The sequence below is a fragment of the Alosa sapidissima genome, chromosome 23, assembly GCF_018492685.1.
Source record: "Alosa sapidissima isolate fAloSap1 chromosome 23, fAloSap1.pri, whole genome shotgun sequence".
Lineage (NCBI taxonomy): Eukaryota > Metazoa > Chordata > Actinopteri > Clupeiformes > Clupeidae > Alosa > Alosa sapidissima.
The window spans coordinates 4,832,584-4,847,359 of record NC_055979.1 but is presented as its reverse complement, the minus strand read 5'-3'; the positions used below and the strand labels follow the sequence as shown (position 1 = coordinate 4,847,359).

General features: G+C 45.4%; 1 protein-coding gene across 4 annotated transcripts in view; it reads right to left on the bottom strand.

Annotated features, from left to right (window-relative positions):
• Positions 1-779: 779 nt before the first annotated feature.
• ppp1r9alb (protein phosphatase 1 regulatory subunit 9A-like B) overlaps positions 780-14,776 on the bottom strand; it is a 28,789-nt gene continuing 14,792 nt past the window's right edge. Inside the window, exons 6-20 of one of the 4 annotated variants that reach the window (XM_042080320.1) lie at positions 13,845-14,028; positions 12,800-12,940; positions 12,409-12,462; positions 11,624-11,853; positions 11,221-11,317; positions 10,053-10,194; positions 9,439-9,590; positions 8,283-8,583; positions 6,400-6,457; positions 6,120-6,191; positions 5,562-5,766; positions 5,160-5,204; positions 4,107-4,223; positions 2,827-3,015; positions 780-2,039 (exon numbers count right to left, since the gene is read on the bottom strand). In XM_042080320.1, coding sequence (XP_041936254.1) covers positions 1,857-2,039; positions 2,827-3,015; positions 4,107-4,223; positions 5,160-5,204; positions 5,562-5,766; positions 6,120-6,191; positions 6,400-6,457; positions 8,283-8,583; positions 9,439-9,590; positions 10,053-10,194; positions 11,221-11,317; positions 11,624-11,853; positions 12,409-12,462; positions 12,800-12,940; positions 13,845-14,028 — 2,170 coding nt within the window. In that variant the 3' untranslated portion in view covers positions 780-1,856. Of the gene's footprint in view, positions 2,040-2,826; positions 3,016-3,625; positions 4,224-5,159; positions 5,205-5,561; positions 5,767-6,119; positions 6,192-6,399; positions 6,458-8,282; positions 8,584-9,438; positions 9,591-10,052; positions 10,195-11,220; positions 11,318-11,623; positions 11,854-12,408; positions 12,463-12,799; positions 12,941-13,844; positions 14,029-14,776 lie in introns of those variants that run through there. The other 3 variants (XM_042080321.1, XR_006026743.1, XM_042080322.1) reach the window with 3 other exon arrangements.

Genomic DNA, 14,776 nt, shown 5'->3' with positions numbered 1-14,776 from the left:
TATTGTACACAACTGCTGTAATGTGGAGCCATGTCGACTAACAAGCAGGGGTAAAAGTGGGCCAGAACGGTCCGAACGCAGGTCCAGCACCTCAGATAAATTAATAAATAAATAGATTCATTCATACCAATGATATAGTACGGCGTCCAGGTGGTGTCATTGCAAGATATTTTTGTATATTGAGAGAATGTGCGCTCATTTGAATAAATTGTGCGTTTATTTTTAGATTGTGTGCTCGTTTTACTGTATTGTGTGCACAATTTACTAAATCATGCGCACGACTTACTAAATTGAGAGCACAATTTAGTAAAATTACCCTAACCCTAGGACTTAGAAGCTGTTAGGCATAAAATGCCATACGATGCCTTTAAACCAGTGTTATATATATAGGCTAGATGAGTTGTTTGCAATATTGAACCAACTTGAAATCAACTTGTATCCAAACAGTTCTGCAACACTGCCTATGTAACCTATGCCAGTTTAAATCATATGAATTATCTGACACAATAAGCAAGGTGCAAAGACAATAAACAAGGTTGTTCAGTGAGTAGATCTATTGTGTAATATACTGTTGTAGGTCTACTTTTTTAGCTAGGTAGTCCTAGAGGCTTTTTTTATTTGTTAAGTGGTCCTTGGTCTGAAAAAGTTTGAGAAACACTGCTTTTAAACATATCAAAAGAGCACAGAGTAAGATTGAGACACAGTAACCATTCCCTTTCTACATTACGATCACAGTAATTGAAAATGAATTTGATTTACTGAAGAAGAAAAAAACAAGCTCTGTATAAAACATATTTTATTTATTAGACAAGTAAAACAGCCATCATTGCTAATCAACACAACAGGGCTTCAGTTTTAATTACAGCCCTGAATATGTACAGCATTTGTTACTAAGAATATAATTATGTACATCCAGCCATTTCTAAAACTGTTACACATAAAAAGAATGCACATATTATATGTCTGTAAAAGTGTACACTAACAAGTGCCCACTCCATACTAATTAACATCCTGGTATGCACACACTGTTCCAGGCGGTCCGTACTTCAGTCTTATGAAGATCCAAATCCAAACCAGTACTATGTGTAAGTTATCCAAATCTGGTTCTAGTCCTGTAAACATGAACTAAAGTGCCCAGAGTGTGCTAGCAGCAGTTCTTGCCTCTTTTCTACTTTGAGAAGACCTCTGGTAATTGACTAAACTGCATCAATGGCGCCCTCTACTGTACAAAGAAATGAAGTGCTGTGCAAGAGTATGTTACTGTTTTGTGGTGTCCTGGCCAGATGAGACAGCATGTGCACCATTATACACATAACACATATTTACAGTGCATAAGAGCTCGCTCGTTTTTGCTCACCGATTCTTCCTGGACCCACAGATGTCCTTTTGGTATCATGTTTATTGGGAAATGTTCCCCTGTGACATGTAATGTGGAACTATCATTGGCCTACATGTTGAAACTTGACTATCAAATTAAGTTCCAGATTTCATTGATGACTCAAAACCACTGAAACAAAAATACATCAGTTATTTTGGCAGGTGTGGGAATGCAGGAGCAGAGGAACAACTACTCTGTACTATTCCCCATTGACTAAATGCAGTGCTTATATCCAATCATTAGCAAGTTCAGGCACTACAGGCTGTTGCGCTCATCACCTTTTGGACCACAAATTCACGGGTTCGCTCGTGATGCTATGAAATGACCTGCTTCATCCACATGACGGCAAGATCAGTGGACACTGGCAAGTCATGCTTATTTTCAGCATCCTCTGGAGGTCACCAAGTGCACACACAGAGGGCACGGGTCATGGGTCAGGGGTCAAGTGTACGGGTCAGAGAGAGGTCGCTGGACAATCTCAGCAGGCAGAGTCAGTGCTGGCAGGTCTGGCGCCGCTTCGGCGTGCCTCTTTCTCTTGCTCCTTCTGCCGCTCCTTCTCCCTCTTGGCCTGGCGTTTGTCCATCTTCTCCTGCATCTTTCTCATGTCCTTCAGCCTCTTCTTCAGAGTGGAGCGGTCCCGGTGACTGGACACTCCCAGCTCCTGCAACCAAAGCATTTTATATATTATTGTTATCAAATTAAGTTCCCGATTTCATTGATGACTCAAAACCACTGAAACAAAAATACATCAGTTATTTTTGCAGGTATGGGAATGCAGGAGCAGAGGAACAACTACTCCAACTATTCCACTATTACAATATTTTTTTTGTCTTTTTGCCGTGCCACAGTCCCCCCCCGCAACTAAAGCATTTGACTACAGTCATTCATTTATTTATTAATGCAGTGTATATCTCTAAGTATAAGTACATAAGTATATACTCTTTTGATCCCGTGAGGGAAATTTGGTCTCTGCATTTATCCCAATCCTTGAATTAGTGAAACACACAGCACACAGTGAGGTGAAGCACTCACTAATCTCGACGCAGTGAGCTGCCTGCTACAGCGGTGCTCGGGGAGCAGTGAGGGGTTAGGTGCCTTGCTCAAGGGCACTTCAGCCGTTCCTACTTGTCGGGGATTGAACCGGCAACCCTGCGTTACAAGCCCAAAGCCCTAACCAGTAGGCCACGACTGCCCGACAATCCATTTTTATAAATCTTGACACCATTTTTTCTTTTTTTTCCAACTTCAATTAACTAAAATTTCAAATGCTATTGATTTGATTTAATTCCTCAAAATTGGTGTAGAATTCCAACCGTTCTAGTGGCATTCCCTGTCCGGCAGTATTACTGTAGAAATGACAGCTCACATCAAATAAGGGTTTTGTTCAGAAAGCTCCAGCAGAGGGTACTGTCGACTCATGTCATTGTTTCAGCAGGTGTTGCACAAACCTTAAGCTTGCTGCTGTCCAAATTCATAAGCTTCTGTCCGTCAACACCTCTGGTTGTGAACTCGGCAATGTACTCGTCCATGTTCATGGCCATCAGCCACTGACAGACCTGCTGACTGGTCCATTCTGATAGTGGGCGGGTTTGCCACACATAGCCCTTCCCTGTTGGTGGAGGGTCATCATCTAAGGTCTGAAAATAAAAACAAAATCCACAAAGAAATGTTATTAACTCCATTTAACAGTGTCTGTACAGCAATAATGCAGATCAGATAAGGCAGAAAGTAAACACATCCTGGTTCTATTTTTAACATTACAATGGGGGCATGTAGCTCATCAGGAGGCATTGTGTGCCTGAATTGTGTGTGAAGGGGAGATGGTAAATATCCACTAGAAATGACAGTTGGCAGACACAACAGCAGAATAAAAGAGAGAGATAATTAGGATAGCCTCATATCTAGAACAGCCATCAGCTGAGAAAATTAGGTCAGGAATATAGGGAGAGAGAGAGAGAAAGAGAGAGAGAGAGAGAGAGAGAGAGAGAGAGAAAGAGAGATTGGGAAAATATAGAGGTGGTATGAGGTGAATAGGACAGAATCTCATGTGTTGTTAAGTGCATTCTAAGAGATAACAGGCAGACCTTAACCTTGGCACAAGCCCCAGCCCTTTCATCAAACAATGTTACCTGAGACAATGCTCCTCTCAAGCAGGGTGGAGCAGAGCTTGCCCAACAAGTGTATAAAGTGTGTGTGTATGGTTGTGTGTGTTTGTGTTTGTGTGTGTGTGTGTGTGTGCACACATACCTTAGCATGTGCACATATACTGCCTGAAAAAAAATCAATGCATTGCACAGCAGCAGTAATCAAGTCATGTATGTTCTTCAGTATCCCTCTTATGACAGCTAGTGCCATGCAGGCTAGAGGACTAAAGGATCACTTGAGCTGCACTTGCACACACACATCTGGGTCTACTCTGCTTGTCTTCCACAGCTCAGAAGCCCTTAGCAGGATTTGTTTTGATTGCATTCTTTGGTTTTCTTTTCACCTATAGTTCTCAAATGATCCTTCACCAAGAGTACGGACACAGAAAAACAAAGAAAATAAAACACACAAAGACAGTCTACTCCCGAACAACACCGTTTCCATGTATGACTACGGTCCCGACTTTTTCATATAACATGCTCTACCGGAAGCACCACCAGGAAAGGTCAAAGGGTCATAAGAAGACCCTCTCCACATAATGGCCATGACCTTTTTCCCCCTGGCCCCCTCCAGGGTCACTCACCTCGCTGGAGGAGAAGGCGAGGGTACGAGAGCGCGTTGCCGGACGGCGGTCTGACAGTAGAGCTGCCAGGGAAGAGCACGGGCTATTGGGGTTGGACTCGTCAGTCGCAGAGAGACTCTGCAACGAGCTCCAATACATACAGTACACACACATACACATAGAAACAACAAACACACACACACACACACACACAAAAACAGAAAACAAGCCCACAAAAACACACACATACACACACATACGGAGGTCCAGTGAGGACACTGGTATTTTCTACCAATTCCCCAGGTTAGTAGACGTGTGTTAGCACAGGCCTAGCACACTATTTAGTTCATATTGAGTGCTTGAGTTAGATTTGATGCTCGTTTTGAATAAGAGGATTGCTAACTCTAACATTGTTAGTCGGAATGAAAACTATAAACGCATGCATTATATACCCACACAGTGATTGCAGTAAAGGGCCACTTCTGCCACACAACTATTTCTATTGCAATTAGAGCCATTTCTGTCTGTTATGTTAAAATTTACTTTTGTGCAAAGGCCTACATTTCATAAGGAAGAAGAGTCATCAAAGTTTCTAATTTTTTGAATAACTACAAAAAGCCTCAAATCTATATACTGTATATTTTGTCATTTCTGTCCACGTCAGTGTTGCTGTATACATACATTTCTCAAAATCTAGTATGAGTCACCAGTTGTCTATTCAAACAGCAGATCCTTGTATATAGCTATCTGGTGTCCCTGTTTACAACAGACATTAATGACCAATCGCCATAGGCAGAGCACAGGCATCAGTTCAGATCATCTGTGTCTCTTTCATACCAAAATCAAACACATTTTTGCTTCTCCATTTGACATTACGTGAGGTCCAGATAAAACATAACATATTTAATGCCAGGTGTAGTCAGGGTCTCTAGTACAAACTAAACTAGCGTTAGTACATGGCTGCCAGGTTATCAGTCTAAAGTTCTACTGGTGATGTGACATAGCAGAGTCTAGTAGCTCTTCTAAAGATCTCTCTAAGTGCTTTGCTCCTGCTCTTTGAGGTCTATACTATACCGATTCTAAGGAGGGAGACAGTAGAGAGTGCCATGATAAGTTGGTCTGTGCAGGAGAGTCAAGAGAGAATACATAGGAATAAGATGGCTGCCAATGATAATGGCACAGGGTTGCTACAGGGCTAATCTTTTTTTGTGGCTCTCAATCACTGATCTGTCTGGTTTTGCAGCAGGGTGGGATTTGTCTGTCTCACTTTTTCTTACATCTCTTACTTTTCCTCTGTCAATTTCTGTTTGTATTCTACTAGTATGGTCTGTTTGTAATGTGGGCATTGGGTGTTTGTGTGTGTGTGTGTATATGTGTGTGTAGTTGGCTGTAACTGAAAGTGACCCCTGAACACTTTGTCCACTCCTCTCCCCTTTCCTATTCTCACCCCTCACTCCCACTCTCCATCTCCCTCACCTTCTCCCGCTGGGCTGACCGGTCGACGTGTTTGTCCGTGGGGGTGTGGGGCAGGCTGCAGCTGGACAGGGACTGCTCCTTGTCCTTCTCCCGCTCCCGCTCTTTGTCCCCGAACCAGGAGAAGGGCATGCAGGAGGGCACGGAGGACACGGACCCCGTGGGGGACATGTTCCCACTGGACACATCCAGCAGGTCCCCAGAGCCCCTGCCGAGACACACACACACACACACACACACACACACACACAGACAGTGTCTAGAGTGTAGCTTGAAAAGGCAACTCGTAAAAACGTTCAGAGTATCTCATATGCTAACAGGAAAAGAAATAAATTATGCTGGCAGTTACATAACTGCTTCAATTGCGCAGGGTTTCATCTGTGGATTTTGCTCTGGGAGTTCAGGTTGGGATAATGGCCAACGCTGACCCTACATTAGCAGTGCACGGCTATAAAAAGCAAGTGCAGCCAAGATAAAAACGAGAGGAAGGAAGGAAGCATCAAGAGTGGAAGTGGGTAGCCCATCGCTTTTCCAGGAAAAGGTGCCTCACTCACGACATACCTGCTCTCTAGGGATCCACGCAGAGCGTCCCGCTCCTGTTTGCGACCTTTGCCCCCAGACTTCCTCAGGCCACTGAAGGGAATAAGAACATTCCAGAAGAGCCCAGACATAAGGGGAATGATGCTTCATTTGCCAGTGGCCTTTACTGATTACTGAATGCTAATGAATGCAAAACTAATGGCAGACTCAAAGTCGTAGTAGCACAGTATAAGTCAGACAGGTCATGTTGTTTTCCTTGTTTCAGCCGTACAGTAAACACACTCGGCTTGAGCAAACCCACCTGAAATCTGGGAATCTCTTTTTGGACTTCCCAGAGGAAGAGCTGTCAGGGTCCTCATCTGAAACAGACGCCTCAGTCAGACTCCTCACACCATATGCATCATTACAGAGCTTCATCAACATACACACACGCGTAACTCAGTAACACACACACACACACACACACACACACCAGTGTTTCCCATACATTGACTAATTTGTGGCGGCGCACCACAATATCAACATGGGCCCCGCAAGGGTGTGTGCTCAGCCCCCTGCTCTTCAAACTGCTAACACATGACTGTACAACCACTCACAGCTCCAACCATCTGGTGAAGTTTGCGGACGACACAACACTGGTGGGCCTCATCACTAAGGGCGATGAGGCTCACTACAGAGAAGAAGTAGACCTGCTGGCCAAATGGTGCAAAGACAACAACCTCCTGCTGAATGTCAGCAAGACCAAGGAGATTGTTGTCAACTTTCAGAGAGGCCACAAACAACTGCCACCACTGTCCATTGACAGAGATGCTGTGGAGAGAGTGAGCAGCACAAAATTCCTGGGGGTGCACATCAGCGACGACCTCTTCTTGACCACCAACACAGCATCACTGGCGAAGAAAGCCCAGAAGCGCCTCTACTTCTTGCACAAATTGAAGAAGGCAAGTGCCACGCCTCCCGTCATGACCACATTCTACAGAGGGACCATAGAGAGCATCGTGTCCAGCTGCATCACAGTGTGGGGCGGAAGCTGCACAGATCAGAACAGGAAGACCCTCCAGCGCATTGTTAACACAGCTAAGAGGATCATTGGAGCACCACTCCCCTCCCTGCAGGACATTTACACCATCCGCCTCACCCGCAAAGCACTAATGATTGTCAAGGACACAACCCACCCTGCACACGAACTGTTCAGCCTCCTGCCCTCTGGAACGAGGTACAGGAGCCTCCGCTCCTGCACCACCAGACTTGCAAGTAGCTTCATTCACCAAGCAATCAGGATGCTGAACACTCTACCCACTCTCCCATCACTGACAGCCCCCCCACCAACCAGCCAGCCAGGAACCTAGGATCCTGTCTACCCTAACCCTAATCAATGTAAATATACAGTACACACAAGCACAAGTTTAAACTTCATGTAAATGTTATCAATGTTATTTATCACTCTGCCACAATGCTGCTGCTACTACTACTCTGTCAGAAGGTTACGCTAGGACTATGTAAATATACAACACAACTACCTCTATTTTTTGATATATATTCTATATTTCTATATTTTGATATATGTTCTATATTTCAGTCTCGCACTTTAATGTCTGTATGTGGTATGTCTGTATATTTTTATTTTTTATTGTCTATGGCTATGTCTATGTCTAAAGTATGTCTATGTCTGTATTTAAAGTATGTCTATGTCTGCATGGGAAAGTAAGAAACGAAATTTCAATTCTTTGTATGACCAGTGCATGTAAAGAAATTGACAATAAAGCCGACTTGACAATGATTTTCCAGGATGTACTAAATTGTGCTTCAATCTGGTTAGCATCATAACCACGCTGTGCTAATTTGTTAAAAACTGTTCAAGTTAATTCTGCAAACCAACCACCACAAATGGAATTCAATTCTGTGGGAAACACTGCGCACACACACACACACACACACACACACACACACACACACACACACACACACACACACACACACACACACACACACACACACACACACACACACACACACACACACACACACACACACACACACACACACACACACACACACACACACACACACACACACACACACACACACACACACACACACACACACACACACACACACACACACACACACACACACACACACACACACACACACACACACACACACACACACACACACACACACCTCTGCTCTTGCTGGCCTTGCTCTTGTCCCTGCTCTTGGAGCGGCGGCTCCTGAGGCTCTGCAGGAGGCTGGAGGGGGAGTGGGGGGTGGACGCGTCCGTTGGGGGCGACACACTGGGGCTGGCCTCGCGTGGAGCCCTGCCGTGGGGGGTGCAGGGCAGGGGGGACGCAGAGCTGCTGGTGTCCCCCCCGGTGGCGGCCCCCTCAAGAGTCAGGATGGGCACGGGCAGGGACAGGCTCTCCAGGAGGGACCTCCGCTTAGTGCTGGACTCCACTGCCACATCTGCTCTTTCCTCTAGCTCCTGTACACACACACACACACACACACACACACACACACACACGTAGGTAAGAGATGGTCACTGATCCTAATTTTGTGTTTACATGTCATAGCTAGTGGGATCCCAAATTCCCAAATGACCTCATATTCATTCATATGGTATGACAAACACTTAATGGTTTAAGTTAGATCCAGAGAACATATTTCACCTCCATCCTTAGTCTAGATCTACAGTATATTCAGGTACACTACGGTGTATGGTGACAGTTAAGATTTCAGAACATCTTTCTAGAACCTTTACTATTTCTGTCCGCAAATGCCTTTAATGCTAATGTTTTAAACTGAGAAGCTTTTTGCTGGCATAAAAGGCCTTCGAAGTTAAGTGGTACAGTAAGACTGACACATCATCAACATCAGAGGGTTGACACATCATCAACATTAAGGGTTCTAAGTATAAGTATATATACTCTTTTGATCCCGTGAGGGAAATTTGGTCTCTGCATTTATCCCAATCCGTGAATTAGTGAAACACACTCAGCACACAGTGAACACACAGTGAGGTGAAGCACCCACTAATCCCGGCACAGTGAGCTGCCTGCAACAACAGCGGCGCTCGGGGAGCAGTGAGGGATTAGGTGCCTTGCTCAAGGGCACTTCAGCCGCGCCTACTGGTCGGGGTTCGAACCAGCAACCCTCCGGTCACAAGTCCGAAGTGCTCCAGTGCTAACCAGTACGCCACGGCTGCCCCCCAAGATGCAGGTTTCTTCTCCAGGGTATTAGAACATCACTGTCTGTTTCTCTACATCAGAGAGTCCAGTCAGGACAGCATGTCTACAACATGTGAGTGGACAATAGAAAGTTCTGGATCATGTCTGACCTGGTTCTGGCCGGGAGACTTGCGGGCCGACTCGCGGAGCTTGTGTCTGGACGGGCGCTGGCGCCGGGATCTCTGGGCCAGCTGAGCCTTGGCCCGATGGGCACTGCAGTCCAGACGGTGGGTCTCCGGCACCGCGCCACCCCAGTCTGGATCTGAGGAGGTCGGGAGAGGATGGATTCACTCCTCCCTTCTAGATTCTCTCTCTGTCTGTCTATCGGTCTCTGCCTCTCTACATTCTTCTGTTTCCTTCTCTCTCTCTCTGTCTTCCTGTCTCTCAATGTCCCTCTGTGTCCTCTCAATCCCTCTCTTCATGCCTCTGTCTGTCTCACTCTCTCTCTGTCCTTCTCTTAGTTTCTTTCTCTTACTGTCACATGGTGTCTGTCTCTCTCTCTCCTTTTGTATCTCTTACTGTCTGTCTCACTCTGGAGGTCCAGCTGTCTCTCTCTCAATCACTTCATTCTTCTAGCTCCACTGAGTCTTTCCGTATCATACAAACACTGTCACCATCTTCATGCTCATTCATTCTGCAACTCACTTCAACAGCAGTCCCACGCCAGCTTATATTTCCAGGTTAGCCTTTTACATCTCTTAATCAGGGCACAGAGGTGACCTACCAGAGATGGGCTCGTCGGTGGAGAGGCCGTTCCGGTCGGAGGCTCCAGACTCTGGGCTGCTGAGCCGACTCTCCTCCCCCGGTACCCTGAGCTCAGCCGGGGGCTGCTGGTCCACCTGGTCCCTGCCCTCCAACACAGCCATCTAGGGGCACGCAGACACAGGTGGGGGGAGAGGAAACGAGGGGCAGGGAGGGGGGGGGGGGGGGGGGGGGGGTCAAATATTTCCTCTTTACGAATTTTACATTTTTGGTGTATTGTATGCCCATTACATTGCTTTACAGTCATGCCAATTAAACTTAGATGAATTGAGAATGAATGAGAAAAGCATGAATGTGAATGAATGAGAACAAAAGAAAGAAAGAAAGAAAGAGAAAGAAAGAACAAAAGAACAAAAGAAAGAAAGAAAGAAAGAAAGAAAGAAAGAAAGAAAGAAAGAGGACAAGGCGATCGATAACCAGTTACACCTTAATTTTCCTCATGCAATGACGATTGCATTTTCATTATAGAGTCTAACTTGATCTGACACTTTCCTTTTTTTCCCCTTTAGGTGTTGCGTGGTGACTTTGTGGCAAAGGATGTACTTTTCTAACCTTCCTCTATGGCATTTTAATCACTGTAAATTATTGTGGATGGGTCAAATAACAAGACAGCAGTTGGTAAGTCTGTTTTTTACTCACAGCTAGTATAACAGTATTGTTTCCCAGTGGTCATAAGATACACATGGCCATGTGAAAGGGAACCAACAGTCTTGATATATGGGAGGAGTTGCCTCATAAGGCCCCCTGACTCCAGGCTCCAAAGCAACTGATTGTAGGACCATATTTGCCCACATTCCCACACTCATGAGTGTGTGAGTTATGAACAATACCAGGCATCTGTGTGAATGTATTTGTAAGTCTCTGCGTCCCTGCATTTGTGAGTCCCTCACAAAACCTGTGTGTGTGTGTGTGTGTGTGTGTGTGTGTGTGTGTGTGTGTGTGTGTGTGTGTGTGTGTGTGTGTGTGTGTGTGTACAAACACACAATCTTATGACAGAACAGTGTGAGCCTACACCCCACACCCATCAAAACTGTGGCTTGTACCTGCTCCAATACACCCCCCCCCCCCCCACCACACACATACGTTACACACCCTCCCCTACATCTGAGCGGTGTCTGGTAGCCTCCTACCTGCTCCAGCAGTTTCTCCACTTTCTTCTGGAAGTCTCTCTCTCTCTCCTCCAGCAGCCTCCTCAGCTCCTCCTCCCGCCGCACAAACTCAGCCGCTCTGCCGTGCCAACACAACAAACGGCCATTAGGCGCAGCTAAAAATACCTCGCAGAGAAACACAGGCATTTGAACAAAAATAAAAATAGCCGGCACACTGATTAATATTTCAAAAGGGCTTGGCTAGATTTGAGACTGGGGTAGTCCGGGTGGACAGAAGTTGACCGAGGCAGCAAATAAAGTGCAAAACACAAAAAAACGTTTCACCCCAAGACACTTTTTGAATTATAGGCTTGACATAAACTCAAACAAAACACTTGATTGTGTGTGTGCGTGTGTGTGTGTGTGTGTTTGTCAGCACGCTCACCTCTTCTCGTGCTCCTGCAGCTGGCTCTGGGTGTCGCTGTAGCGGAGCTCCATGGCTTGCTGCTGGGCCTGGGCCTGGCTGAGGCTCTGGCTGACCGACTCGCAGAGCCGCTGCGACTCCTGCCAGTAGCCCTCCAGCGTGCGCAGCCGCTCCATGCTCGCCTGCCACCGCTCCTCCAGGTCCGCTGTCCGCTGCTCCCAGGACACCCTCTCCCCCTCATACACGCGCATCTGCAGGGAGGGCACATCGAGCTTACACTGAGCACCTTATATAGCAAATAGAACAGTGTTGTTGTTGTTGTTGCTAGCTTGTTAACAGCAGCAGTAGTGCTGATGGTACGGACATTGTTTTAGCTCATTTTGATAGTGTCTGGCAGCATTATGGTTTCCCACTTTTATATTAATTGATTAGGTCACTTGGGAGAAAGGGGTTCCTGAAATAAACAATCCTAATCAAAACTGTATCGAAAGTGTGTCCCAGAACATGATTATGATTGGGAATATCCACATCCAGTTCCTGCTTCCTACTTTGCTAGCAAGCTATCTTTTCCCCTGGCGTTCTTTTATGAAATCCCAAAGAATCTTTATTGGTTTGTGTAAACACATACTGATACAAATGCACATCTACTCTGTACTGTACTGAGTCCCTTTTGATAAACATGTCAGCTAGATGGATAAGACAATGCATGTATGTCATGAGTCATGATAATCATACAAAATAGAATGTTTATGGCAGCAATTGTTTTTATATGAATAAAAAAGAAGGGGAACTGAACAGTCACTTACCTTTTCTTTAATCTCTCTCAGCTCTGCTACGGTGGTGATGTGCTTGTTTTTGAGCTATTGGAAGCAAAAAACAAGACATGTCAACCACATAACAAAAATGTCAAAACATGTAAAACGATCTCTTGTAGCTTGCTATCAACATTAAAAACAATGTCAGAGCATGTACTTGTGCACTGCCATTCAAGCTGTAAAGACCATATGCCCAGTTCTTCATCAAGCTCACAGCCCGACATCAGTTGCAAACTAACTGGAATTTGGTTAAAAAGGACAATATGGCCAGATAAAGGGACTACTGCATGAGAGCACTCCTATCCCCCTCTTTGGTCTTCATCCTCATGCAGAAATAATGAAAACTGTACTGTAATACATCTGTGTTATTCACTTCCTGTACCTCTTTATATTTCTCTCCCAGCTCAGTGGCATGGAGGTGTTCAGGTAGAGTCCATTCGCTGTCCAAGTCATCATGCTCTTCCTGCCTCCTCTCCTCCTCATCCACTTCTTTCTCATCTTTTCCTTCCTCATGGTGTCCTCTCTGAGTGATTGTAGACAAGGCACACAGACACACACACACAGAGTTTGTGTTCATTATAAGCACAGGATTTACACCAGGTGAAAACAGCTTTCACAAAACTATATTTTGGGGAGCCCTTGTTGGACATTGACAAAAATCAGATGCAAGCTATCAGATTACGTTGCAGGCTGCAAACTGTCTAAGGTGTCTCAGGGTTGAACAATGCCCCTGCACTAAAATAGTTTGCTTTTGGAGCTGCTGATCTGTGACTATATTCCTCCTATAGACCATCTCATTGTGTACTGTTTTTACTGTAACAACGTATATCTGTGCCATAATGCACCTTAGCACTCACAGGGTTGAGAACTGTGACAGTTAGTGACTGATCAAATGTTAGCTAAACCAAGATGCCACTTTGTGCTTATCCAGCTGTGAAAAAAAATGTCCACCATCTTGTATTTTTAAAAGATTAAACACGGTCCAGATATTTGTTTGTAGAAAACAGTCTTTTTTAATTTAACAAACTGTTCTAAAATGGACATACATATCAATTTTTACATTTACAATTATTACATATCAACTTGCACATCTCAATCGGTCTGCCCCCACACACTAAAATCCTGGACCTTTTAAGGCACCAGAGTGGGTGTGGCCCAATTAACCCATTACCCCACCTGCAGACAATTAACAGTTAATAGTCTGACAGGCCATGTGCAAAAGCGCATTCAATTAAAACAGTGTCCTAAAACAGAGAAGATGTAGTCAGCATCTTCACACCAGCACATACAACGACATCTTAATCTTAATATTTACAAGGCTCCATATTGAGCCCCTGTTTGATCGGACCGCTAGACACAGTGGCTGGGCTATTCTGCGGAGATGGAGGTGTGTTAAAATACAGCAGACGGCCCCCCATCCTCCTCACCTTCAGGTCAGCAGGCTTCACCAGGACCTCTTCCTCCTCCTCCTCCTCCTCCTCATGCCTCTGCTCCTTGCTCTGGATCTCCTTCTGCTTGTGGTGTTTGCTGGTGCTCTCCTGGTGGAGGGTCTCACTGATGAGGCGAGCCACCTCGCTCTCCACACCGGACCGCTCCCGACCAATAAGGAAGCTGTACGGGTTGGAGATGGCCACACACGTCAACACAAATACCCATAGTGCATGCTGAAGTACACACGTACTCACACACATATAAAACTGGCACTGAAGTACACACACAAACAAACACACACTACTCATTACAACCAACAATAATACATAAAAAATCCCCAATCAAGTGTGTCATATGAATCAGGTATGGAGTGCGTTTACAGCAGGAGGAAGTAGGGAATTCCAGTCAATATGTTGGACCATGTGGACATGGGAGTAATCTCCCAGCGCTGGTATTATGGGGTGGGGACATAGTTCTAGTAAAACATTAATACACTCACAATGCCAGACACACACAGCCTCGGTCTCTGGAGCAAGAGTCACACAACATTCAGTATGGTTATAAACTTCCCTCTTTCACACACCTGCATTGTGAGGTTCACTCACACATGGTGAGGCAGGGAAACTGACCTGCTTCCCTTGGACACACACACACACACACACACACACACACACACACATGCACGCACATGCACGCGCACGCACACACACACATACACGCACACACCTTAACAGTACACTCATAAATGCTGATAGCCTCAAACTGAATTCATATCTTTTGAAGCAGACGTTATTGTTTGAACAATGACACAGTTCACATTCCTGAAGATCTCTGGTAGATGCTCTCCACCACACCCTCCCAGACAGTAAATGATTACCAATGCTTGATTTGGTTCACTGCACACAGACCAAATGGCACTGTACAATAT